At 42.7% G+C, this 27,746-nt stretch overlaps 2 protein-coding genes across 4 annotated transcripts in view; one reads left to right on the top strand and one right to left on the bottom strand.

Moving 5' to 3' along the window:
- LOC142368299 (lamin-A-like) overlaps positions 1-13,622 on the bottom strand; it is a 29,592-nt gene extending 15,970 nt beyond the window's left edge. The window contains exons 1-3 of one of the 3 annotated variants that reach the window (XM_075450426.1): positions 12,711-13,622; positions 10,165-10,456; positions 6,580-6,930 (exon numbers count right to left, since the gene is read on the bottom strand). In XM_075450426.1, the coding sequence (XP_075306541.1) occupies positions 6,580-6,917 (338 nt within the window). In that variant the 5' untranslated portion in view covers positions 6,918-6,930; positions 10,165-10,456; positions 12,711-13,622. The remainder of the gene's footprint in view (positions 1-6,579; positions 6,931-10,164; positions 10,457-12,710) is intronic. The other 2 variants (XM_075450427.1, XM_075450428.1) reach the window with 2 other exon arrangements.
- On the top strand, positions 12,894-26,008 carry usf2 (upstream transcription factor 2, c-fos interacting). The gene is made up of 11 exons (XM_075450429.1): positions 12,894-13,577; positions 16,387-16,430; positions 18,054-18,169; positions 18,249-18,368; positions 20,077-20,239; positions 20,317-20,404; positions 20,498-20,542; positions 20,764-20,822; positions 21,163-21,254; positions 21,403-21,531; positions 24,679-26,008. The coding sequence occupies exons 1-11, from the start codon at positions 13,540-13,542 to the stop codon at positions 24,766-24,768; spliced, it is 984 nt and encodes a 327-aa protein (XP_075306544.1). The 5' UTR covers positions 12,894-13,539; the 3' UTR covers positions 24,769-26,008.
- The last annotated feature ends 1,738 nt before the right edge of the window (positions 26,009-27,746 follow it).

Genomic DNA, 27,746 nt, shown 5'->3' on the forward strand with positions numbered 1-27,746 from the left:
TTTGACTGAGCTCTCTGCAAGGCCATTGGACCTAGGGTAATGTGGGCTAGACGTTATGTGCTGAAAACCCCATTCTTTTGCGAAGTCAGCAAACTCACTGCTTGCGAATTGTGGACCATTATCTGATATCAGTTCACATGGGACTCCATGTCTTGCAAATACAGTCTTCAGGAATGCAATGACTGCTTTGCTTGTTGTTGTTGCAAGGTCGCGACCTCCGGGTAGTTTGAGAGGTAATCTGTCACCACTATATGGCTCTTTCCATGGCAGTCGAACAGATCCGCTCCTACTCTGTAGAATGGTCTACCTGGCACAGGGTAAGTCATAAGTGGTTCTGCCTGCTGTTTGGATCGGTAAGTCAAGCATACTTCACATGAGGCTGTGGTCAGGCCAATGTCTTGGTTCATTCTCGGCCAATACATGACTTCACGAGCTCTGCGTTTACACTTTTCTTCCCCCAGGTGCCCTTCATGTATCTTCCTGAGCATGTCTTTGCGCATTGAAGATGGAATTACAAACTTGTTGCCCTTGAACACAATGTTGTCGACCACCGTCAGCTCTGTTTTGCAGGTCCAGTAATCTTGAACTCGCTGTGGACAGTCGCTCTTGTGCTCAGGCCAGCCTTGTTTGATCATCCTCTTGAGTTCTGTCAATGTCTCGTCCTTTTCAGTTTCTTGTTTGAGTTGTTCTGTTCTTTCGCTTGACACAGGAAGTGACGTCATGATCATGTCAACGTATGCCTGTATGTCAGCACATTTTTCCTTGTCTGGTTTCTCATGTTTGTCAACAGCCCGTGACAGTGTATCGGCTGCATACATGTATTTTCCTGGTGTATATGTCAATTTCACGTCGTATTTCTGCAGTCGTATTAACATACGCTGTATTCTCAGGGGACAGTCTGTCAATGGCTTGGACATGATGGCGACCAATGGTTTATGGTCTGTCTCTGCTTCTACAGTCTGCCCATATACATACTGGTGGAAACGTTCACATGCATACGTGGTGGCCAGCAATTCCTTCTCGATTTGCGCATAATTGACCTCGGCACTGGTGAGGGATCTCGATGCGTAGGCCACTGGTTGCCATCTTTCCTCGTGCAACTGTAGAAGGACGGCTCCTAAGCCATACTGAGAAGCATCAGCGGAGATTCTTGTCTCTCGTTTAGGATCGTAGAACCTAAGCACTGGCTCTGAGATGAATATCTTTTTCAGGTTCTGAAAACACTCCTCTTGCTGTTGTAGCCACATCCACTCATTTTTCTGCTCCAGCAACACTCTGAGTGGAGCCGAAATGGTAGACAGCTGGGGTATGAACTTAGCTAGGTAGGTGACCATCCCTAAGAACCGCCTCACCTCGTCCTTGTTCTGGCGCGTCTCCATATTGGCTATGGCTGACGTCTTTCTTGGGTCAGGACTCACCCCTTTCTCAGACACAACATCTCCGATGAACGTAAGTGACTTGACTGCAAATTCACATTTGTCTCTGTTTAGCTTCAGGTTGACACTTCGTGTACGCTCAAGCACTTGTCGTAGCCTTGTGTCATGTTCCTCTCTCGTGGATCCCCACACTATCACGTCATCCATCATGGTTGTGACTCCTGGAATGTGCTCGAATATGGTGTGAATCGACTTGTGAAAGACCTCTGGAGCAGATAGGATTCCATATGGAAGACGGAGGAATCTGTATCTTCCTTCTGGCGTGTTGAAAGTACAGAGTCTTGAACTGGCGTCGTCGAGCTTCATCTGCCAGAACCCTGAAGACGCATCAAGTTTACTGAACCACTTGGCTCCTGCGAACTGAGACATAATCTCCTCACGGGTTGGCAACTTGAAATGCTCTCGTTTGACTGCTTTATTCAGATCTCTGGGATCCAGGCATGTGCGTAATGCACCATTTTTCTTTTCTAAGATGACGAGGGAACTCACCCAATCAGTCGGCTCGTTGATTTTCTGTATGACTTTCAGCTTTTCCATTCTTGCTAATTCTTCCTTCAGTTTTCCTCTCAGTGCAAACGGAACTTTTCGGCAAGCGTGAACTACTGGTGCAACTGTCTCGTCCACGTGTATTTTGTGTTCACCTGGTAAGCAGCCTAGTCCCTCGAAAACATCATTGAACTCAGTCATTAAGGTGTCTTGATCACTGCTGTCTGTGTTCTGTTTGTCTGCTGTCTGCGACGCCACCATGAACACCCTCCTCACGAGATTGAGTTTCTCACATGCAGTTACACCTAGTATTGGTTGCACTTTCTTTTCAACAATCAGCAACTGTGCCTTTAACATCTGGCCTTTGTGTTTGAATGTAGCTATACAGCTGCCTTTAACTGGTACACTTTCTCCTGTGTAGCCTGTCACTTTCATTTTCACTGGATGGATCTTGCTTTTTATTGTCAGCGTTTTGTAATCAGCAAATGACAACAAGTTCACTTGTGCTCCCGTATCCAACTTAAACGGTATTATTGTCTCATTTACAATCACTGGAACAATCCATTCTTCTTTTTCAGCATGGGATGCCTGCACTACATCTACAAAAAACTCATCTGGTTCCTCGTCCACTGTATGCACTTTTTTCTTTGTCTCAGCTGTGCAGCATTTTGCATAATGGTTTCTTTTTCCACAGCTATTGCATGTTTTCCCATAAGCTGGACATGTTCTTGGCGCGTGACTGCCTCCACATTGCTTACAAGTGCCATCCACCATTTTGTCTTTATTTTGTTTAAATTGGCGTTTCTTGTGCTGCTCCTTTGATCTTACTGCATGCACCGCCATTTCTGTTTTGGCCAGTTCTTTGACTTGCTCGCGCGAGCTCTGTGATGCCCTGCACAAGTCTACTGCCTTATCCAAAGTCAGTTCTTTATCTCTTAGCAATCTCTCTCTCAGGCCATTGTCTGCAATTCCACAAACTATGCGGTCCTTTATTAGTGAATCTTTCAGTGCACCGAACTCGCATGTCTTGCTTAAAGTATGCAGTTCTGCCAGGTACAGATCGAAAGCATTGCCAGGCTTTTGGTCACAGGAAAAGAACTTGTATCTCTCAAACGTTATGTTTTTGGTAGGCACAAAGTACTCTTCGAATTTTTTCAACAGTGCAGGTAGTTTCAGATCAGCGGCTGCAATTTGGAAACTGTTATAAATGTCCAACGCGTCTTCCCCAATTACGTGCAGAAGGATTTGAGCTTGCAATTTCTCATCCCCTTGCCCTGCTCCGCTAGCAGCTAGATATATTTCAAATCTCTGCTTGAACCTTTTCCAGTTATCTGCGAGATTTCCACTAAACTGCATGGGTGAGGGTGGACTTAGCTTATCCATGACTGTGGGTCGTCTTTCCGTCCTTCCAGCCGACGAATTTTGCTGCGGTGATTGCGCTGACTCTGGCACCACTTCTTTTCTGTGTTCGCCGAGTTCTCCCGTGCTTTCGTCACTGCTGCTAGAACTACTGCTGCTGCTGTTGTTCTCCTCTCTCGCTAGCATTGCACATTTCGCGGCTTCTAGGGCTCGTAGACACGACCTCACGGCTCAAACTCGCTCACTCGTCACTGAAACTCCTCTTATTTTCTCCTTTTCAAAGATTATCACCATCTGACACCATATTATGCCGTGTAGTGCATTAATGAACAGACACACACGGTCAGCGTGGGTTTATGCTGAAACTTTACTGATGAACCCCCTATCCGAGTACATCGTCTCCTACGTAACCTATCGCCTAGTGCCTTATGGGTAACGTAGTATATTAAAGTAACACATAACAACACACAAAATACGTTATTATACTGTTAAATAAATTAGGGTGGATGCGCTGTAAAATTACTAAAACGCAGTTATCCTACCGTCATGTGCTGTAATCCAAAAAACGCTAATATACTGTTAAAATAAATAGTAGCTGCACTGTAAAATAACAGTAAAATACTGGCGTCCCTGCTGCCAGTATTTTACTATTATTTTACTGTTATTTTTCTTTACAGTGCATCCTCCGGAGCCGCTGCGCACAGACGTGTGAAATTCAAGCAAATGTTCCACTTCTCTGTGTCTTCTGCCTGTGTTGCTGCATTTAAAGTCCAGTTCAAAGGTCAAACTTTCAAAACCTTTCATGGAAAGAACTCACATTTCACATGTTTGTCTGTAAATAAAACAAAATAACTCCATTGACCCCCCAAACTGTTTTTATCTGACGATCACAAGATGCCCGGCGGCCTGAAGGTTTCTGAAATCTAATCTCAGAGTCTCTACGGGTGACGGGTTTGAGACTGTGGCGTTAACATCCTGCAGATCTTCGCAGTTACTCGTCAGCTCTTAATGCCGGTGCTTATTTAGGCTGCTGACTCTCTGGGGGCCGCCCTGCTGCTGGGGCCGCTCCCTGGCTGAATCATACTGTCTCTGACTTCCACCCCGACTCCTTCCCTCGCTGCCACATCCAGAGCCCGATGACTAACTCTTTCCCCCAGTTTTCCTCCCTCACCACAGTGATCATTACACACAGAGTACGTGGCACTGCCGAAAAAAAACGCTCCACTCTTCTTTTTCCATAAATATTGAGAAGATGTGTGTGTGTGTTTTCATAAAAAGCCAAACGGTTGCCATGGCAGCTCCTCAGTTAAACGCTACCGGCTGTGGCTTGTGGCTACCAGATTCACGGGACACATCACTGGCCTATGAGTCATATGCACCGAGGTCTTTCCCCTGTTTCTGCCTCATCAAGGCTTCTTTCTCTCAGAGAGCTCAAAATGAACTGATTTACACCGTGACACCCGCTGGCTGTTTTATTCAGTTCACACACGGCTAAAAGGATCCATCACCAGACTCTCTGCTGCGTGACCGCTCATATCCAGGTAATATAACCAGAGATGGGACCAAGTCACACATGTGCAAGTCTCAAGTCTTAGCTTTCAAATCCCAAGCAAGTCCCAAGTCTTAGCTTTCAAGTCTCAAGTAAGTCTCAATCTTAGCTTTCAGGTCTCAACATGCAGTATGTAGTAGGTAGTAGGTCGTATGTACTATGTAGTATGGAAGTATGTATTATGTACTATGTAGAATGTAGTATGCAGTATGTAGTACGTAGTATGTCGTATGTAGTATGTAGTATGTGATATGCGGTATGGAGTATGTAGTATGCAGCATGTAGCATGTAGTATGCAGTATGTAGTATGCAGTATGTAGCATGTAGTATGCAGTATGTAGCATGTAGTATGCAGAATGAAGCATGCAGTATGCAGTATGTAGTATGCAGTATGTAGCATGTAGTATGTAGTATGCAGCATGTAGTATGCAGAATGAAGCATGCAGTATGCAGTATGTAGTATGCAGTATGTAGTATGCAGTATGTAGCATGTAGTATGCAGCATGTAGCATGTAGTATGCAGAATGAAGCATGCAGTATGCAGTATGTAGTATGCAGTATGTAGTATGCAGTATGTAGCATGTAGTATGCAGTATGCAGCATGTAGTATGCAGCATGTAGTATGTAGTATGCAGTATGTAGCATGTAGTATGCAGTATGCAGCATGTAGTATGCAGCATGTAGCATGTAGCATGTAGCATGTAGTATGCAGTATGTAGCATGTAGCATGTAGTATGTAGTATGCAGTATGCAGCATGTAGCATGTAGTATGAAGTATGCAGTATGCAGCATGTAGTATGCAGTATGTAGCATGTAGTATGCAGTATGCAGCATGTAGTATGTAGTATGCAGTATGCAGCATGTAGTATGTAGTATGCAGTATGCAGCATGTAGTATGCAGTATGCAGCATGTAGTATGTAGTATGCAGTATGCAGCATGTAGTATGTAGTATGCAGTATGCAGCATGTAGTATGTAGTATGCAGTATGCAGCATGTAGTATGTAGTATGCAGTATGTAGCATGTAGTATGCAGTATGCAGCATGTAGCATGTAGTATGCAGTATGCAGCATGCAGTATGCAGCATGTAGCATGTAGTATGTAGTATGCAGTATGTAGCATGTAGTATGCAGTATGCAGCATGTAGCATGTAGTATGTAGTATGCAGTATGCAGCATGTAGTATGCAGTATGCGGCATGTAGCATGTAGTATGTAGCAGTATGCAGCATGTAGTATGTAGTATGCAGTATATAGCATGTAGTATGTAGTATGCAGTATGCAGCATGTAGCATGTAGTATGCAGTATGCAGCATGTAGTATGCAGTATGCAGTATGCAGTATGCAGCATGTAGCATGTAGTATGTAGCAGTATGCAGCATGTAGTATGTAGTATGTAGTATGCAGTATGCAGCATGTAGCATGTAGTATGTAGCAGTATGCAGCATGTAGCATGTAGTATGTAGTATGTAGTATGCAGTATGCAGCATGTAGTATGCAGTATGCAGCATGTAGCATGTAGTATGTAGCAGTATGCAGTATATAGTAGGTAGTATGTAGTAGGCGGTTTCGAACACAGCCAGTGACTTGAGTCCCCATGTCTGGTGTTTAAGGAAGAGGGGCGGAGCCTCTGAAAGCCCCCCCAGCTCGGCCTAATCAACATGTTTCCGTTTCTTTCTCTAAACCATCATCACTGCACAGAAAACAAACACCGGACTGGATAATGAGTTCCAGACTCCGGGCCGCACCCACCGTGCTTTCAGCTCCTTGTGGTCCTCCCGCAGCTTCCCCAGCTCCAGCTGCAGCCGCGCTCGCTCTTTGGCCACCGAGTCCAGAGTCTGGCGGGCGTCGGCCAGCTCCGACTCGTAGGCGGCCTTCAGGCCCGTCAGCTCGCGGGTCACCTCCGTCTCCGACTCGGTGATGCGCAGACGCAGGCCGGCGTTCTCGGCCTCCAGGTAGCGCACCTTGTCGATGTAAACGGCCAGGCGGTCGTTGAGGTTGGAGAGGTCCTCCTTCTCCTGGAGGCGGGTGATGCGGTTGGGGGACAGTGGAGTGTTTCCACCTCGAGGAGTAGTTTTGGGTGTCGCCATTTCACCTTTCTGTCTTCAAACAAACACAAATGTTTTCATTTTGATCAAATCAAATCAAATCAAATATAGCACATTACATGTACAAACAATTCAAAGTGTTTTACATAAAATAAAAGCATTGCAGCAGGAAGTGGAAGAAGCACTAAAAATACATAAAAGAATATAAAGAGAAACAAATAAAATAATTTAAATTAATTTAAAAACAAGCAACAGTTCAGATAAATTAAAAGATATCGTGCAGATTTCATGCATAGACACATGAGAACAGAAATGTTTTTAACCTGGATTTAAAAATGTCTCCATTTGGTGAAAGTTTAATCTCTACTGGCAGTTTGTTCCACTTGTTTGCAGCATAACAGCTAAATGATAGTTTATCAGGACTGTAACCTTTAAAGTGTCCTGATCAGCAGTTCTGCAGCTTCCTGAAGCTCTTTCAGAGTTTTTCTTTTGACATTTTTATGCTTTTTCACTCATTTTCAGGTACTTTATTCTCATTTAGTTAAAATGTTTGGAAAAAACTCATTTAGTTTAGGAAAAAAAATCTCAAAATAAGTAAAACCATTAAAAACGAGACAAAAATAAATGAGAAGTTAAAAAAATTTGAGTAAAATTTTGTCATAGATAAGAACAAATGGGGATTTATACATGAAATAAAGTTCAAATAACAAGATTAGTGCTCAAATTTGTTAAAAATCTTATTTTTTTCTGTCAAAATGTCTGCAAACATCTTTAGTTTGATTTTCCTTTAAAGTGATACTCCGGAGTAGATTCATCCTGGGGTCATTTGAACCGTGATATCCAGCCAAGTAGCCCACCCGCAGTTTTTTCGATATTGGCTGAACATCAGCTGAGTTACTGAGTTATCCCAAATAGCTTCGTACAAGGGTTAATGGATCCTGGTCCGTATCTCCAAAAGTACCACAATAAAATCACATGCCATGACACCAAACTTCTACAGTAGTACAAATATGGTCTGTACTCACAAAACGATGCATTTGGAAGTTTGAAAATAGTCCAGGAGTTTATTATTATCAACACAAGCCTGATAGCTTCTCTGCAGCTAAAGCTGCGTCGATGTCACTTCTGGGAGCTGGGAGCTTCAAAAGTAAGATGAGGGTTGATCTACTACTGTAGACAACAAAGTATATGCTATATTCTACATGTTTTTTTTTATGAATTTTTATGTTGTAGAGTTGTGAAATTATTTTATCAATGGAGAAATTGAGCAGCCTTGCTTTGTTGTCTACAGTAGTAGATCAACCCTCATCTTACTTTGAAGCTCCCAGCTCCTTGAAGTGACATCGACGCAGCTTTAGCAGCAGAGAAGCTATCAGGCTTGTGTTGATAATAATAAACTCCTGGACTATTTTCAAACTTCCAAATGCATCGTTTTGTGAGTACAGACCATATTTGTACTACTGTAGAAGTTTGGTGTCGTGGCATGTGATTTTAGTGTGGTAATTTTGGAGATACGGACCAGGATCCATTAACCCTTGTACGAAGCTATTCGGGATTACTCAGTAACTCAGCTGATGTTCAGCCAATATCGAAAAAACTGCGGGTGGGCTACTTGGCTGGATATCACGGTTCAAATGACCCCAGGTTGAATCTACTCCGGACTATCACTTTAATGATGGAAATATGTTTCAGCTGAAGCTGGAGTGTTGTTGCACCTGGGTATCTTCAGAGGAATGTGTTTTTTCTTTGTTTAACCACTTAACTCTGACCTATGAACCATTCAGGCAGGAAAAAGGCTCCTAACTCAAGGCATGAACCAGTGTTGTGTCCATACAGAACAGACAACTTAGCAAAGAAGCCATTTTAAACTGGATCTTTAGGCACTTTGTTCCCAGCAGCCTGTCACAGAGACGCATCATTTGTTCCCATTTCTTTAGCTGCATCTGTGAAAAACAGCTTCATAGTTTCAACTTTTTTGTACATTTACGTTAAAACTGCTTTCAGTTACCAAAAGAGACCAATTAATATAAGAAATTCAGTTTAAAAAAATCCTAATCCCCAAAAAATGAACGTTATCACGTCTAAAAGTAGGAAAAAAAAACAGACAATAATAAGTATTATATGTTATTCAACATCAAGAAAAAGTAAATACGATTAAATTTAAAGCTTAAAAAAGGAATATAAGATATAATCTAATGACTAATTATGGAACAATTAATATAAATGAAATGATTAAACTGTTTTATGCCACCAGAAATGAATAATCTAGAAGCTCTTTGTGGGTTTTAGACTGGAATTAAGATTTGTTCCCATTTCTTTAGCTGCATGTGTGAAAAACAGCAAAGATAACACAGTCTGACACACAGAAAACAGGATTTCTGCAGCAACAAGCTGATTCCCAAAGAGCTGTTAGCTGAAAACTTGGCATATCTCAGCATGGTGTACGGTGTGTCCTTAAAACATTTGAGGAAACTGGACAAGTGGAGGACAAAAGAAGAAGTGTCAGGCCTAAAGAACTATCTACAGCAGATGAACAGGATCTGAAAGTGATGTCCTTAAGAAAGAGGAAAAAATCCAGCAAAGACCTGACACAGGAGCTGAGAGATGCATCTGGACCTTCAGCTGATCCATCTGCTGTTGGCCCAAGCCTCATGAGAAATGGGCTCCATGGAAGGGTGGCTGTCAAGAAGCCGTTCTTAAGGAAGGGAAACAGGGAGAAAAGGCTGAGCTGTGCCAAAGGACACAAGAAGTGGGCTGAAAATCAGTGGCAGCAGGTCTGATGGAGGGATGAATCCTCCCCAGAGCCCGGAGCTCAACATTACTGAAGCAGGGTGGGATCATGTTGGCAGAGAACGGAACAAAAGGCAGCCCACATCCAAAGAAGAGCTTTGGGATGTCCTTCAAGAAGCCTGGAGAACTATTCCTGAAGACTCCTTAAAGAAAGGACAGAAAGCTCGTCTGAGAGGGTTCAGGCTGTGCTGGAGGAGAAAGGAGCTCAGAGCAGATATTCACTTTAAAGCTACTCAGAACTGAACTAACTCTGGTTCTGCCTCAGATTCTGGGTTTATGTTCATGTCGGAACATGTTTCAGTGAACATCTGCAGCTGTTACCATGGAAACACGTCTGGTTTTTTTCACTAAAATAAATCCAGACATCCAAAATCTTTCCATAGAATCTCCAGATAACAAGTTTAGGACTTTTTCCTCGTGCACCCACAGAAGACAAAGCATAATTCATCAAACATCGTGGGAGGGATCAACGACTCCACCCAAAAAGTATCAGACTTACCTTTTTAAAGCTGGTCAGACGATGAGGAAACTCTGCTCCGGGGATCTGTGTCGACCTCTTTTTTACCGTCTCAGAATGAGGGCGTCTGTCTCCTCGCTGCTCAGTCTGTCTGCAAACCCATCCGAGTACCCATGTAGGAAAGAATGAGATGGGAGGAGAGGGAGGCTGGCCCCGAGTTTGGCACTGGATGGGTGGTTGTTCCTCTGTGGGAGTGCAGCCTGAATGAATGAGTCACCCTCTGCCCGACCGGCACGAGCCCAGGCGACGTGTCGACGGGTTATTTAAAGCAGAGCTGTAATCATTCACAGCGTGTCACTCAAAGCAAACTGTTCTCACTGTAAATCTTAAGATAATGAAGTTGCAGAGGAGAAAAAGCCACAATTACTTCTGTTTTACATTCATTCCGGACTTAAATGAGCTTTTTTTTATTAAAGTATCTAAAGGTTTGGCTTACTTTTCCTGTAAAAGTTGGTTAAACATCTCTGATTTAAGACGTTCTCCACAAAACGAACAAAGTTTTCTGTGTTTATAATGATTTATAATGGTTTTAAGGGAGTTAAATTTGGGTTTTCTCTCTTTACACGACAGAAACTGCTCCAACCTCTAATTTTTTTTTTTTAAACACGTTTATTGCACATTTTTTTAATTTACAAACGGCGAACAATATAGAACAAGAAGGTGCATACAAGAAAAAAAAACAATGATAATAATAGCAATAATAATTATTCAAATGAAATTAATAAATAAATAACTGGAAGGAGAAAAAAAAAATAATAATACTACTAATAATAATAATTACCAAACAAAAGACGTTTTTAACCACAAAACAAAATATCATTGCTTGTGTAACAGATAAATAAATGAAAATATGTGAATAAATAAATGCGTATATCTATATATACACATATGATACGTATATGTAAAGGTCTAAATGTGTATAGTAATTCAGCTCTTCATTCCAGCCATCTACCTCCAACCTCTTTTTAATTTACCACATTTTTTTTACTTTATTTACTTTGATTAATTTACTTTAAATTACTTTGACCTCTTCAGATCTAGGCTAAAAACCTACTTATTTAGGATCGCTTTTAATACCCAGTAGCATGACACTTTTATCTTATCTTATCTTATTAGATTTTGTTGTATTTGATTGTTTTCACTGTTCTTTTATTGTTTTTATTTGTTTTTACTTATTCTTCTCTTTATTTATTACCTGCTGTAAAGCACTTTAGTACATCGTAAGGATTGTTTGTAAAGGGCTGTAGAAATAAAATACATTTACTTTGAGGAATAATGCAGAATTTCTTCAATAAATAATTGCTTTGCCATCTTATTAGACTAATGCTTTAATGCTTCTTACACTTCCTGCTGCAATGCTTTTATTTTATGTAAAGCACTTTGAATTGTTTGTGCATGAAATGTGCTATATAAATAAATTTGATTTGATTTGATTAAGTAAAACTTTATTGATAAAGTGGGACATTTAGTAACTACCCAACAGCAGATGAAGCCTCAGCTTTAAGGCATCAGTGCTCATAATGTCCATCATGTTGCCCCCTTCTGCACGATGTAGAAAAGGATGTAGAATTTAAGGTTTTGTTGCATCTAAGAAACTTAATGCTTCATTTCTAGTGACAGAGACTGAACTAATGCAATGAATCATGAGTTAAATGTGTCATCAAGTTGCTGCTGTGACAGTTTAAAGCGATACAATGTAACTTCTCAAAAAGCCCACTATGGAGCTCCCCCTACAGGCTTGGAGGTAATGTACGGTTACACTGTCGTAAATACAACACCCTTTCGCTTTCACGTTCACGTTTGTTGACGAACCGGCGAGGAGTCAGAAGGTGCAAGCTATGTCGACCGAGAAGGTAAGAGTAATCAAATGTACCTGGGAGCGTGAGAGAGGTCTATTTGTTTTTGCGGTATGTGTGCCAGAAAGCAAGTCGAAGTACTTCCGCTCAGCTCCCGGGCCGATCCAGCAAAGTTACATAGCGCAGTTTTTCCAACTCAGACCCCCGAAGGGCATAGGAGACAGGTCAATCGTAATATTAAAACTCATTCTAGCCGCACAATTTTTTTCAAGCTGTTATTTTAAGGTAGAAATGTTACATAGTATTGCTTTAATCAGCTTCTGTTGAAGTGAAATGCTTTGTGTGGTCACATTCCAACAGACCTCATACATGATGTTATCAGTGGAAAACATTTAATTATCTGATGATGAACTGAACAGGCAACTGTGTGAGACAGCTCTGAGGAAACAGGGAAATAACATAGAATAAATGACAAAAATTAGATAACATTTTTTTTAAAAACAGGCTGAAATGACTGCAGAGTGAAATTAAAGCAGGAAAACGTGTTTATTTCACTGTTAAAACATGTTTGCATGCATTATTTTCTCATTTATCATCATAAAAAAGTACAAAAACAGGCTGAAATGACTGCAGAGTCAAATTAAAGCAGGAAAACGTGTTTATTTCACACTGTTAAAACATGTTTGCATGCATTATTTTCTCATTTATCATCACGTTGACTCGTTTATTTACCATTTGTGTGCAGTGATTTGGGAGCACGGCAGCTCACTGCCTGACATGTCACGCTCAGTGCGCGCTGCGCCGGTTTGTGCGCCGGTTCTTGTCATGTGGTTTGTGGGAAAACCCGTATTGGATCTCTACGGTCACCTGGGCAAAGAACCTGGAAAAAAGGGGGCTGACTGCCAGCAAGTGATGGGCAGAACAGCTGATCACTTCGATCCGAGTTTAAAGGAAAATATTTACCGACGTGCACGGACACGAGGCGCGCGACGGCCGCGCGGAGAGGTTTTAATCCGGAAACAAACCGGGAAAACACGCCAAAAATCCGCCTTTTAACCTGCAAAACTGTCTGAATACACAGTCACGTGAACTCAATGAGTGCACGAGCTGTAGGCTCACACGCACGGGGAAATAAAGGTGGTGAAAAACACCGATTTGCCGTCAACTAAAAGGCGCAAAAGGAGTCCACTCCGCGTCTTGCGAAGCGCATGTGGCACCGCAGCTTTGCGCGGACAAACAACCGCTGAGCGCCGCAGAGGACAGTGAGGACAAAAAGAACCCGCAACCCGTCCAGTAACCCGGCCCAGATCCCCCGGCTGCCTGCCTGCCGCCGGCCTGAAGCTCGGCACCGATCCCCGGCCCGGACCCGACCGCACCCCGGCCGGGTTTTTCCTCTCCGCGCACACCGATCCGTCCCGCTCCGCAGCGGCCTCCATTTTAGCTCCCTGCCCGTCGCTGCCTCACGTGTCCTGGACTGTCTTCCTCACATGACCCGCGTGTTTGTCCCCGTGATCAGCGCTTCCATCTCTGTAAATCTGTGCGGTTGAGATACAGGAGCTCCATGGAGATGCTGGAGCAGAGTCTGGACAGCTCGGCGAGGTGAGACGCGCGGCTGCCGCCGGCTTCCTGCTCCAACAACACGGCCTAAAGAAGCGGCTCTGCCCGCCGCCGGAGAGCTCTTTAAATCATTTAGATGTTTTAAATGGAAAGAGCTGCAGTTTGTGGGGTGTGTGTGTGTGGGGGGTGTTGGACACCTGCAGACACTGAGTGACCTCTTCGCAGATCTGCGCAGCTGCTTCATTTACAGAACAATTAAAACATAAAAGAGGATAAAAGCAGGATGTGAATGTTTTACTGCTCAGGAGCTGAGTGTGATGCTGCTCCGCAGGGGCGGTGTTAGGAGTTGGCTTTCAACCAAAAAAAAAAACTTAAATTCTCACATAAAATGCTGTTCAGCAGCCTTCATTATTTTATATATTTTACATTAAAGCAGGAAGCAGCTGCAGAGATTCACTGAAACATGTTTCAACATGAACATAAACCCAGAATCTGAGGCAGAACCAGAGTTGGTTCAGTTCTGAGCAGCTTTAAAGTGAATATCTGCAGATGTTTCCATGGTAACAGCTGCAGAGATTCACTGAAACATGTTCCAACATGAACATAAACCCAGAATCTGAGGCAGAACCAGAGTTAGTTCAGTTCTGAGCAGCTTTAAAGTGAATATGTGCTCTGAGCTCCTTTCTCCTCCAACACAGCCTGAACCCTCTCAGACGAGCTTTCTGTCCTTTCTTTAAGGAGTCTTCAGGAATAGTTCTCCAGGCTTCTTGAAGGACATCCCAAAGCTCTTCTCTGGATGTGGGCTGCCTTTTGTTCCGTTCTCTGCCAACATGATCCCACACTGCTTCAGTAATGTTGAGCTCCGGGCTCTGGGGAGGATTCATCCCTCCATCAGACCTGCTGCCACTGATTTTCAGCCCACTTCTTGTGTCCTTTGGCACAGCTCAGCCTTTTCTCCCTGTTTCCCTTCCTTAAGAACGGCTTCCTGACAGCCACCCTTCCATGGAGCCCATTTCTGATGAGGCTTGGGCCAACAGCAGATGGATCAGCTGAAGGTCCAGATGCATCTCTCAGCTCCTGTGTCAGGTCTTTGCTGGATTTTTTCCTCTTTCTTAAGGACGTCACTTTCAGATCCTGTTCATCTGCTGTAGATAGTTCTTTAGGCCTGACACTTCTTCTTCTGTCCTCCACTTGTCCAGTTTCCTCAAATGTTTTAAGGACACACTGCACACCATGCTGAGATATGCCAAGTTTTCAGCTAACAGCTCTTTGGGAATCAGCTTGTTGCTGCAGAAATCCTGTTTTCTGTCTGTCAGACTGTGTTATCTTTGCTGTTTTTCACACATGCAGCTAAAGAAATGGGAACAAATCTTAATTCCAGTCTAAAACCCACAAAGAGCTTCTAGATTATTCATTTCTGGTGGCATAAAACAGTTTAATCATTTCTTTTATATTAATTGTTCCATAATTAGTCATTAGATTATATCTTATATTCCTTTTTTAAAGTGATAGTCCGGAGTAGATTCAACCTGGGGTCATTTGAACCGTGATATCCAGCCAAGTAGCCCACCCGCAGTTTTTTCGATGTTGGCTGAACATCAGCTGAGTTACTGAGTTATCCCGAATAGCTTCGTACAAGGGTTAATGGATCCTGGCAGTATCTCCAAAATTACCACACTAAAATCACATGCCATGACACCAAACTTCTACAGGAGTACAAATATGGTCTGTACTCACAAAACGATGCATTTGGAAGTTTGAAAATAGTCCAGGAGTTTATTATTATCAACACAAGCCTGATAGCTTCTCTGCTGCTAAAGCTGCGTCGACGTCACTTCAGAGAGCTGGGAGCTTCAAAGTAAGATGAGGGTTGATCTACTACTGTAGACAACAAAGCAAGGCTGCTCAGTTTCTCCATTGATAAAATAACTTCACAACTCTACAACATAAAAATTCATAAAAAAAAGCATGTAGAATATAGCATATACTTTGTTGTCTACAGTAGTAGATCAACCCTCATCTTACTTTGAAGCTCCCAGCTCCCCGAAGTGACGTCGATGCAGCTTTAGCAGCAGAGAAGCTATCAGGCTTGTGTTGATAATAATAAACTCCTGGACTATTTTCAAACTTCCAAATGCATCGTTTTGTGAGTACAGACCATATTTGTACTACTGTAGAAGTTTGGTGTCATGGCATGTGATTTTAGTGTGGTAATTTTGGAGATACGGACCAGGTTCCATTAGCGCTTGTACTAAGCTATTCGGGATAACTCAGTAACTCAGCTGATGTTCAGCCAATATCGAAAAAACTGCGGGTGGGCTACTTGGCTGGATGTCACGGTTCAAATGACACCAGGTTGAATCTACTCCGGAGTATCACTTTAAGCTTTAAATTTAATCATATTTACTTTTTCTTGATGTTGTATAAAATATAATTCTTATTATTGTCTGTTTTTTTTTTTCCTATTTTTCTACTTTTAGACATGATAACGTTAATTTTTTTGGGATTAGGATTATTTTAAACTGAATTGGGAACAAATGATGTGTCTCTGTGACAGGCTGCTGGGAACAAAGTGCCTAAAGATCCAGTTTAAAATGGCTTCTTTATTTCATTTATAAATCCCCTTTTTTTTTTTTTTTTTTTTTTTTTCTCATGACAAAATTTTACTCATTTTTTTTAACGTCTCATTTATTTTTGTCTCGATTTTAATGGTTTCTCATTTTTTTTTAACTAAATGAGAATAAAGTACCTTAAAATGAGTGAAAAAACATAAAAATGTCCAAAGAGATACATTTTTGTGAAAGTTTTGTGTGTTCTGCTTGACATTGACTCACTTTTCTTTTTGTTGCAGTCACAACAAACAGGAAACGGAGGAGGTGGTGCAGCTACAGGAAGGTGAGACGCGTCTTTCTTCAAATGAAACCAAACACAGAAAATCTGTTTGTCCTGTGATGCAAACATTAACCCTCTTGTTGTCCAGCGGGTCAAAAGTGACCCACCACTTGAAATTTTATGACTTTTCCTAAAGGGACCCCATCATTAGAAAAAGTCACACTTTATTTTTGTTTGTGTTTCCATGTGGGCTGTACACCACTAGGGCAGGGGTTCCCAAACTTTTCCATGCCAAGGCCCCCCAAACAGTATCAGCTTCTGGCCGGGGACCCCCTTTGCAAACCACAGACAATGCTACAAAATATTTAAAGAAACATACACTTTTAGAACGTATTTCCTTTCTTTTATTCACGGACAGTAGCTTGACGCGTGAATGCAGCCTGACTAAATGCTCTTCTTTACGTCTGAAGAAGTCGACCGTTTTTTCGGACTCTGACGAATGTTTTTGTAACAAGTGACGCTGAAGTTTCGAAGGTTTTAAACACTCATTTGAGAGGGTCTCCAGACGCATTTCGGGCAATCATGGCCATTTTTCAGTACGGCTGTAAAGCCAAACTTAATGTATGCTGCCTCATACTTTCTGATTTTAGTCGGCCAGTTCTTAGGTTCTATATGAACGAATTGGATTATTTTATGAATTATGATTATTATTAATTAATTGAATTCCAATTGGCTTGAATTGGACTTACTATCTAAGTGCCTTGAGATGACATTTGTTGTATTTGGCGTTATATAAATAAAAATGAATTGAATTGAATTGAATTAGGTTTTTTGGGGGCTGTTGGTCTGTTCTTTCAGTCTCTTCCAAGTCAAAAATCTGTCCATTTTGGCTGAGCTACCTACACGCTAGCTTGAGGAGCAGAGCAGCTTCAGAACAGGCGCAAACCGCCAGGTCTACGATGTTTTGACTGGCAGCCAATCAGAAAGACAAGCATGGCAAATTCGATATGATATATTATCATAAATTGTATTTTACAATACTGATTGAAAAAATATGACAATTTTTTGTAATGATGTTTAAAAAAAATTGAATTCTATTTTTTTATTTTTGAATTTTTTTTTCTTATCTTCACTCCAATTTTCTGAGGCCCCCCTAGCGCCCCCTGGCGGTCCCCACTTTGAAAACCACTGTATTAGGGTACAAAGATTGTCTTATGGGTCATTTTTGACCCGTGAATTATAAAAACATTTAAACCACCAGGAAAAAGTTCACTGTTTTTTTCCCTTTCAATATAATTAATTCAGAAGTAATGACTTCACATTTATATAATAGCAATAATAAACCTTTATTATGTAAAAGAAAACTGAGAAAACAAGAAAACTGTTGGTCCAACTGACAGTTGGTTTGTGGTTAAAAAAAAAAAAGTGTAATCCTGAAAACTGGTGATTGTCTTTTTGTATTGTGTCACAAAAAATACATGATAAAAAATGTATTGAATTGAGTTGAATAGATAAATAACAGGTGGTTTCATCATACAAAATAGGTTTTGGATTTAAAATTCAATTAAGTTGCTTTATTTTGGGGCTTTGTTAGGGCGGGTCATTTTTCAAGGGGAGTAAACACAATGTTAATACCACACAAGGGTTAAAAACCTGTTGAGACTTATTCATATTTCTATGTTGCAGGAGAGGCGTCGGGGGCCGATGAGCAGACCGCAGTGACCATCACCAGCGTCTCGCAGGCTGCGTTCGCCGACCATGGCGTGCAGTACCAGTTTCGCACAGAAAACAGCGGAGGACAGGTGAGGTGCACGTTTGACCCCCTTCAGACGGGAACATTTACAATTGAACGACATCCCAACGAGTGCGTTTCGTCTCCAGGTGACCTATCGAGTAGTTCAGGTGACCGACGACCAGCTGGAAGCGGCGGCTGATGGGACCGGAGCCGTGAGCGTCGTCTCCACCGCGGCATTCGCTGGAGCCCCTCAGGCGGTCGCTCAGGTGGGCAAACATCAGTGGAGAGATTTACAGCAGGGCTGGGCAACGATTAAAATGTTTAATCTAATTAATCGCGATTAATCGCATTTGTACGCAGAATCCAAAAATGAATCCAAAAGTTGCGTATAGCCTTTAGCATTTAGTTTTATTTTAAATGTGCTGCCATATGAATGAAAGTGCCATAACATTTGTTGTGCAAACACACTTTTAACATCAGCATCTTTCTGTAGTTTTTATGTAGAAGCCTCGCTCCACTGTCTGTTTCCTTGAATGACTTGCTGCTATCAGTTGTGTGTTTTGCCTTTAAGTGATATTTTAGACTGGAACTACTACGGTGAGAAGACAATTCAACTTGGCAGTGTTAACAGATGACTTTGGTTCTGTCGACTCCGCCGTCTGGAAGAACTTTAAAATGAAAATGGCCGAGTAAAAGTTCCGTACCCTTCTCCATGTTTGGTGGATCCGCCGATTACTTTATTTTCAGGTTCCAAAGCAGACAGCAACAGACTTTTACAATAATAAAATAAAACAGGGGTGGTCCGTGGCGTAGTGGGCTGAGCAGGCGCCCCATGTACAAGAGGCTATAGTCCTCGCTGCAGCTGGTTCGAGTCCCGCATCGGACGGCCCTGTGCTGTGTGTTGTTCCCCCTCTCTCTGCCCCCTGCTTCCTGTCTCTCTGAAATAGATATACAGTGAACCCTCGTTTTTCGCGGGGGTTACGTTCCAAAAAGAACCCGTGATAGGCGAAATCCTTGAAGTAGTAACCTTTATTTTTTTTTTTTTACAATTATTATACAATGAAATACTCCATAATACATTTAAACCAAAGAACAAATCCTTTTTATAGGCCCAAGAATTTATTTAACACATAAAAGTACTGTATAAACGTTTTTTTTTTTTTTTTTACAAATAACTACTGTACTGTAAAATAATCATTTTAATCATCAATATGAACTGAAGGCTTCAAATTGCGGAGATCACCGCCGCCCCACCGCGACCCGAGTCATTGGATTAGAACGGGAGAAAATGATTTTGAAAAAAAATACAAAGTAGCCTACAGTAGGACAAATAGTGACTTACGTGTATATCTGTAATGAACGTGTACGTGTACATATTAAACCGCAACGTTATTGACACACAGGTAGAGAAGAAGCTAAGAGACTGTTTAGCCAATCAGAATGCAGAACACAATGCACGATGCAAATCCGTGAAGCAGCGAGACCGTGAAAGGTGAACCGCGTTATAGCGAGGGTTCACTGTGTATATATATATATTTTTTTTAATTACAAATACCGGCTATTTACAATTTTATGTTCCGACGAATTCGGCGCTACTAAATCTAGCCGCAGTGAAACGCTCTTCCGGTTATTTTCACAAAATAAGATACATTTCGGAGAATCTAGTAGCCTATGCATCCGGGGTAAAAAGTCAGCATGAGTAGTATGAGTAGTAGGAGAAGTATGCGGTTTCGAACACAGCCACAGAGTAATTCCATAAATAAAATAAAAATTTTACAAGAAGAAAAAAAAAAAAAAAGTACTTTTTCCCCTGGAGCCAAGGTGTGGCAGCTGCCATACCCCATTGATGCCCACTCGTTATAAATCCTGTTTACGGCGCTTTACGAGCAGATGTTTGAAAGCTGGTGGCGAGGATCACGCGTGTGACATTCCAGGCGCCGGATGACATGTGTGCTGCTGTGTGCACGTCTGCAGGCGGTCATCCAGAACCCCTTCAGCAACGGCGGCAGTCCGGGCAGCGAAACCGTGGGAGGAGAGACGCGCTTCGCTTATTTCCCCGCCGCCGCCGTCACCGATGGAACGGCCACGGCCGTGTCGGTGCAGGCGGCCGCCGACCCGGCCATCACTCAGGCGGGAGGTGAGCAAAGCGCCGCGCTCGGCCCGACGGGAGGCCGCGGTGTCTGGGTACTGACGCCTGTGTCCTGTCCAACCCAGGTCAGTTCTACGTGATGATGAGCCCCCCTGAGGTGCTGCAGACGGCGAGCCCTCGCACCATCGCGCCACGCACGCACACCTACACCACGTGAGTACGACACCCCCACCCCCCACCCAAGCCGTCATCACAAACATCCGTCCTCTGAAAACACGCTCTGTCCTGCTTACCTGCCGCCCGCAGAGACCTCGGGGAAAGCGAGACGTTGCAGCAAGGCGGCACAAACTGGTGAGGAGAACTTCCATCATGTGTTGTAGACGTGTTGAACAGGCTGTTGCTCGTTAAAGCCTGAATCCTCCTCTGAGCTCAGTCCTTAACGAGGCATTCAGCGGGGAAAAGTAATCTCATCAAATATGACCTCGAGTTTAAACTCGTGGAACAGTTCATACTCGATGTGATTTGATCTGATTTAAAAATCAGTCGAACAAATGTTGTTCGTGTCTTTGCAGGAAGGTGGACGGACCGCGAGCCCCGAGGGACGAGAGACGAAGAGCACAGCACAACGAAGGTGCGTGGTCTCTGGGTGTTTAAGCGTCTTACAGTCACTGATCCAGTCACTGATCCAGTCCCAGGGCCCCGTCCCAGGGCCCAGTCCCAGGGCCCCGTCCCAGGGTCCCGTCCCAGGGTCCCGTCCCAGGGTCCCGTCCCAAGGTCCCGTCCCAGGGTCCCGTCCCAGGGTCCCGTCCCAAGGTCCCGTCCCAGGGTGCCGACCCAGGGTCCCGTCCCAGGGTGCCAACCTAAGATCCTGTCCCAGGGTCCCGTCCCAGAGTCCCTGGAACGAGCTGTAATTCCTAAGCCCGTCCTTTACTCGCCTGTAAAACCTCTAAAGTTTTTCTGCTTCTTTGCAGTGGAGAGAAGAAGAAGAGACAAGATCAATAACTGGATCGTCACGCTGTCCAAACTCATCCCCGACTGCAGCATCGACAGCAGAACCGGAGCCGTGAGTTAGCTGAAAACCAGTTTTTGTTGGGATGGTGTGTAACTGCTGTCGGGTCCTAAATGTGGGGTCCTTGAGTTTTTTAAGAGTTTTTGCTCTGTGAAGTTGGACGGTAAATTGAAAACTGGTCTCGTTGTCCCGTGTTCCTCAGAGTAAAGGAGGCATACTGTCCAAAGCCTGCGACTACATCAGGGAGCTGCGTCAGAACAACCAGCGACTGCAGGACAGCTACAAAGAGGTGGAGCGGGTGGAGATGGACAACGAGCTGCTCAGACAACAGGTTAACCCCCCCCCCACTCAAACCCAAACAGCCTAAAATCAATCTGACTCCAAGGGAAACATGGAAATAGAAATAGAAAAATACTTTATTCATCCCCCAATGGGGGATATTCAAATTAGTCAAGTAGCTAAAAAAAAATTAATATTTACAATGATTGTATATTAACACATTGACTCCCAAGTCACGTAAAACTACGTTTTTACTGCCCATGTGTTGGCTCCCACATGGTAAAAATAAGTTTTTAAGTTTTTTTTTTTTATGGATTCTGAATCTAGACATTCTAATGCACATGCTGTGTGATTTTTGTAATTATGTGATGAACAGAACTGACATAGATGGCAGTCAAAAACTGGTGTCATCATCTGGACATTTTGATCATTACGCCAATGGCTTTGCGTCAACTCAAGAACAATTTTGATAACGCTGCATTGATTGTTGTGCATTTCCGCATTTTGTCCAATCGCACGTGTCGGTTTCCAGAGGGTGACGGTAAAGTAACATAAACAAACAACAAGAAGGAGAAGAAGACACGCGACAAGTCTAAGGAGGCGGTCTTATGAACAGGTTAGCTTTGCAACATGCGACACGACGCAAATCCTCTGACCCGGATATGTAAGTATCTAAAGTGCCACAGGCTGAAAGAGCGCACCTTTCACAAAAGCCCCGATCTCAGTTTGTTGATTTTGGTGGATACCCGCCTTGGTTTAGCTAAGGATAGCTCGCTAATGCCGGCACCTAGAGACACGCAGTTTTGACCCTCAAAGAGTTTAAAGTCTCAGCTTTCAAACGAGCCATAACATGTTTCAGTGGCCCTATCACATAATATGCTGTGACTGTACAAAAAACGTCAAAAAAATGGTTTAGAACGCTGGGATTCTACGACATAATTCTGTAAAAACGCCGGTATTCAATGTGTTAACAACAACAATAATAATACAATAATAAACCATTCTAATAAAAATACTAATAACTAATAATAATAATAAAAATAAATGACTAAATAAAAAATTTAAATTAAAAAAAAATGTGAAAACGTGTGTGAACTGTAGCGTAAGCAGCAGCAATCAGCTGGTCAGTTTTCACTGACCAACTTCTTTGTGTTCAGGAAACAGAACCAAACCCAGAATCTGAAGCATCAGCACTCAGTGAGAGTTGTTCCCATCCTGTTCCACCAGCTTCCTTTTAATGACCCTTTTTTTTTTTTTTTTTTTTTTAATGCTACCACTTGGGTCAGTTATAGCCAGGCACAACCTTTCTTTCCACCGTTATGCAGACGATTTACACATTTATCTACCATTGAAGCCAAACTTTTCTTCATTTAAATGATGACAGAACTGAATTCATTGTGTTAGGGGACACTGTGACGGCTGGCTTTGGCACCTCATCTTCAAAGCTTAGTTCAACCGTCAGGAATCTGGGAGTGACCTTTGACCTTTGATCTGAGGTCGGACAAACAAATGAACAACGTCGTCAGGACTACTTTTTTTTTTTTTTCCAGCTGCGTCTCCTGGCCAAAGTTAAAATGTTTGGTTTTTTTGTATTTTTTGGGCTTTTTACGCCTTTAATGTTAGGACAGTTTTGAGAGGGACAGGAAGCAGGGGGCAGAGAGAGGGGAAAGACACGCAGCACAGGGCCGCTCGGTGCGGGAGTCGAACGGCCAGCTGCAGCGAGGACTGTTGCCTCTGTACATGGGGCGCCTGCTTAACCCACTACGCCACCGACCGCCCCAAAGTTAAAATGTTTTTAAGTCATTATGACCTTGAGAAAGCCCTCCATGCCCTAATAAGTTCAAGGTCAGACTATTGCGATGCTCTTTATGTCAGCGTCTCCCAGTCTTCTCTCAGTCGCCTTCAGCTGGTGCAGAACGCTGCTGCCCGTCTTTTAACCACCACCAACAGACGTGTGCACATCACTCCTGTTCTTAACTCCCTCCATTGGCTTCCTGTCCTTTATAGAACTGATTTTAAACTTTTAATGTTTGTTTTTAAAGCTCTTAACGGCCTCGCCCCGTCGTATTTATCTGAGCTTTTAACAGTCCTGGTAGAGCTCTGAGGTCAACAGATCAGTTTCTGCTGGAAGTGCCCAGGTCAGAATACAAACCCTGGGGTGAGCGAGCCTTTTCCCAAAGCTGCCCCCAGGCTCTGGAATAAGCCCCCCGCCCAGCTGTGTCTTATTTCTGACCTGGGCCTCTTCACATCTAGGCTAAAAACCTACTTATTTAGGATTGGTTTTATCTGATTGGATCTGGTCTTTTCCTGAGAAACATTTCTCAGGAAAAGGAGAAACTAAGTGTCGTTATGTAGCTTTAATGAACTGTCAGTGAAAGGAATGTCTTGTCTTTTTTTTATACCTGTCAGTTGTTTTTTTATTTTCTCTTATTGATGATTCTCTGATGGAGTTTGGCCCAAAGCGATAAGCCCCGACCCATCCTTGTTGGAGAGGCTGAACCTTTGGTGGATGTTGCTGTTATACCCAATCCTGACACCCTCACCTGTCAGCAGGTAACCTGCTGGTTGGAGAAGCTTCCAGAACGCTGTTCCTGTAGATTCTGTAAACTTTCTGTCTTTCTGTGACTCCAGAACAACTTTCACTGAGTGCTGCTGCAGCAGGTTCTGGATTTACGATGAAACTGTTCAGTGAAGATTCCTTAAATCTTTTCTTCTTCTGTTAAATAAAGGTTCAAACTAGGCAACAAATGACAGATTTTACACATTTTGGAAACGGGTTATATCCGTATTGACAGAATTAAACAGATCATATTGTTTTTGTTTTTTTTTAATCACAGCTGATAAAATCAAAGCAGTTTTAAAGTCACTCGGTTTCCAAAGAACGAGATAAAAATCGTCTGATCTCAACATATCGATTGTTTTCAGGGTTTCTGTCATCGTGCTTCCGGCCGCAGTAATCGTGCAGTTTTTCCGTGGGCGAAACGAAACTAAAGATGTGTTTTCTGTCCCTTCAGTATTTGAATAAAGCTCAAAACTTAATCACATTTTAACTCCTGATTTCATCTATTGTTCTTATTTCTTTCTTTTTTGTTTAAAATTTAAATCGTGCTTTTTATTTCTACTGTTTTAATGTATCTGTAAAGCACTTTGAATCACCTTGTTGAATTGTGCTAAACAAATAAACTTGCCTTGCCTTCAGATCGAGGAACTGAAGAACGATAACGCGCTGCTCCGGGCGCAGCTGCAGCAGCACGGCGTGGAGGTCAACGGAGAGGCCACGCCGCAGTGATGGCGGACTCGGACGTGCGCCGCGTCACAAACGAAGGACCGGAACAGAGGCGAGAGGCGGCTTCCCTGTGAAACTGGACCTTAGAGACGGGCGGAGCGGCGGCGGCCTCGGAGCGGCGCCGGCCCAACGCTCCTCTACCAGAACTCGTCCAGCTGCACCGAACCTCTTTTTATTTCACGTTCAGGCGATGAACCGGCCACAGATGATTTACTCTTCCACCTTTTAATTTTAACCTTTTTTCCTGCTTAGTCGCTGTGTGTGAAACTACTAAATGTGACATGAACAATGTTCCCATCCCGTTTTAATTTATTAGCCGTTCAGGAAAGTGTCGCCCGAGCGGAGACCTGCACCCCCGAACACAAACTCAGCGGCTCGCATCCTCCGATGGCGCTCCGAACTTTTACTGCCGGTGGATCGTGTGACCGAGCTCCAACGCGGTCCACCACCAGTAAGACTTTTTGGGAGCGCAGGCAGCATTGATGTGACGACGTGAAGGCTTCTATTTTTCAGATTCAGGCCTGTTTGATAATGTAGCTCAGGTAACGAGGATGGAGCACTTGAGTGGTTCCCAGACTCGATGAAGTCCTCGTGAAGACGGTTTAGATCTCCTTTTTTGTCCCCGTTAGGTGCAAATTACAGACACAAGTGATATGAAGGTGATTTTCAGCAAATGACTTCTTTCTGTTGGGCATTAAACTTTGGGTTGTTTGTATATCTGCGTCTTGGGTCACTGGTGGGATGCCGCTGAGGTTGGAGTCCGGCCTCCGCTTCACCCGCCAGTTATGCTGGATTTTAGTGGCTTTTTAAAAAAAAATTTTTTTACAAAATTCCCTAAAACCCAGAATTTTGGAGCCGTGGCTGCTGACTAACGGGGGGATGTTAGTTATGATGCGTACAACTAACACGCTTTTGTCTACACTGAAAGTCACCGCAGCATGGAGGTTTAACCACTGGCATGACTAAATCTGACACTTCAATAAAACAGACGTGTTTATACCTGATGCTGTTTGTTGCAGAGGACATTTGTGCAAGTTTTTGGACCCGGATGATTAAAGGTTCTTTTTCTAAACGGATTATTTTTATTTGAACATTTAGTGATCCATCAGCACAATTTGACCAAGTTATTTAACTGGATATAACTTCTGAATTAATGAAAGACAAACAGGCCACGTCACAGCTGATCACATAAACATTTAAACACTCGTAACTTTCAAGCAATAAATACTGGAAATCATCTTTTTACTGCAGTTCAGAGCTGACATTTGTATTTTAATATCACTAAATATTCGGAGGTTCTGTTTCTAAACTGAACATATCCAGTCATCCTTCGGCAGAAATATAATAACAAAAACAGCTCTGACCAATGAGATGTAGAACTGTGTGTAATCGGTACATGAATGGTTGGATATATCGTTTCTTCATGACGAGTGGAGCGCAAAAAGATGAAAAAAAGAAGTGGGCCGAGGCTTGAACCTTGTGGAACTCCAGAATTTTAGTTTCCACAGATTTAAAACCGCTTTCCTTCTTTTTTCCTCCTGCTGAAGAAGTCATAGAGCGGTACATCACAGAGCACCTCATTTTTTCATGTAACACAAAGCAAAGAAACAGCTCAGACATACTGCAACATTTGTTAAAACATCGTCCTATCGGACTAAATTGCTGTAACATGTAAACTCGGAAGAAATTTAATCTCTTTATTTGTGGCTCATGTATACAGTTCAGTCGAATTCTAATAAACCGATTACATGTAATCTCTTTAAACGAAACGTGTCCATATAAACGCACCTATTGTTACACTGAACTGTGCAGACATCATGCAGGCGATGCAGTTATGGTTTTATAGGCTCCCAAACCCAACGGGCTCACTCTGGCTAGGGCCAAACTGTTTGCAACCTCAATGCTTCCAGTCCTCCATCAGGGAAGTAAAGTCCTGCTTTTTCATCTCTAAATCATGAGTCATCATTTCATAACTATAGGAGCTCCCTTTGCAAACTCTCAGTCCTCCGCTGAGTACAGATTAATGGAAGAGATGCTCTGACCCTTCTAATTATCAATAACTTTGTGCCACAAGGGACATTCACCATGATTTAAAGGGATAGTTCGCCTCTTTTGACATGAACTTTGGTCTGCACGGTCTACACAGCATGAGAGAAAATAGCACCAAGCGATTGTGAGGTCTGACTTTTTCCTGGAGAACCATTTTGTGATGCAAATGTATTACTCTGTTGAACGCATATTGTTTTGAGAAGCAAAACGCTTTATTTTTTAAACCCCAGCCAACTAGCCAGACTACCTTCGTCAACACCAAAACGAGGCTGGAACTCTGCTCACAGGACGCAGCAGGGGGTAAGAAAATGTTCAAAAATTATGTTGCTGATATGGGATGTCATACAGCTTCATGTCAAAAGAGACAAACTGTCCCTTTAATCTCTTTATGCTGATCAAAAACTACTCATATCACACGTAATTTGCAGTAAACATAGTTCAGTGGACAGCAGGTGCTTGCAGTTACCCTTTCCTGCCTCCAGATGTGAACACATCTTTATACCTGATTTTTGACTTTATCAAGTGACTCGTAGCTTCATTTTTTAAATATAAAACATACAGTTCTTCCTTCTGAAATGCTGTGGGAGAGAAGCAGAAAGTGGCATTCATATATGAACATTTAGGAGTGGAAGAAGCTCCTGACTGTGTCGGTGTCAGTGGTTCACAGAACTTCATTTAAACAACTTTACAGAATAAATGTGCATTAAAATGATTTTCCACACCGACCTGCTCCAGATGTTGCAGTTTCAGCCTCTATGATGTGCTGATTCATCGTTCCTGTTTTCATACGTGACATCAACATCCAGTCCAGACTAAACATGGAGAAGCAGCATTTAGCTGTTATGCTGCAAACAAGTGGAACAAACTGCCAGTGGAGATTAAACTTTCACCAAATGGAGACATTTTTAAATCCAGGTTAAAAACATTTCTTT

Source organism: Odontesthes bonariensis, chromosome 18 (genome assembly GCF_027942865.1).
Source record: "Odontesthes bonariensis isolate fOdoBon6 chromosome 18, fOdoBon6.hap1, whole genome shotgun sequence".
NCBI lineage: Eukaryota > Metazoa > Chordata > Actinopteri > Atheriniformes > Atherinopsidae > Odontesthes > Odontesthes bonariensis.

Coding starts and splice junctions, on each gene's coding strand:
- usf2 (XM_075450429.1), top strand. CDS start 13,540: ATGGAGATGCTGGAGCAGAGTCTGGACAGCTCGGCGAG. Junction 18,170..18,248: donor CAGAAAACAGCGGAGGACAG/GTGAGGTGCACG, acceptor TTTCGTCTCCAG/GTGACCTATCGAGTAGTTCA. Junction 21,532..24,678: donor ACGAGCTGCTCAGACAACAG/GTTAACCCCCCC, acceptor CCTTGCCTTCAG/ATCGAGGAACTGAAGAACGA.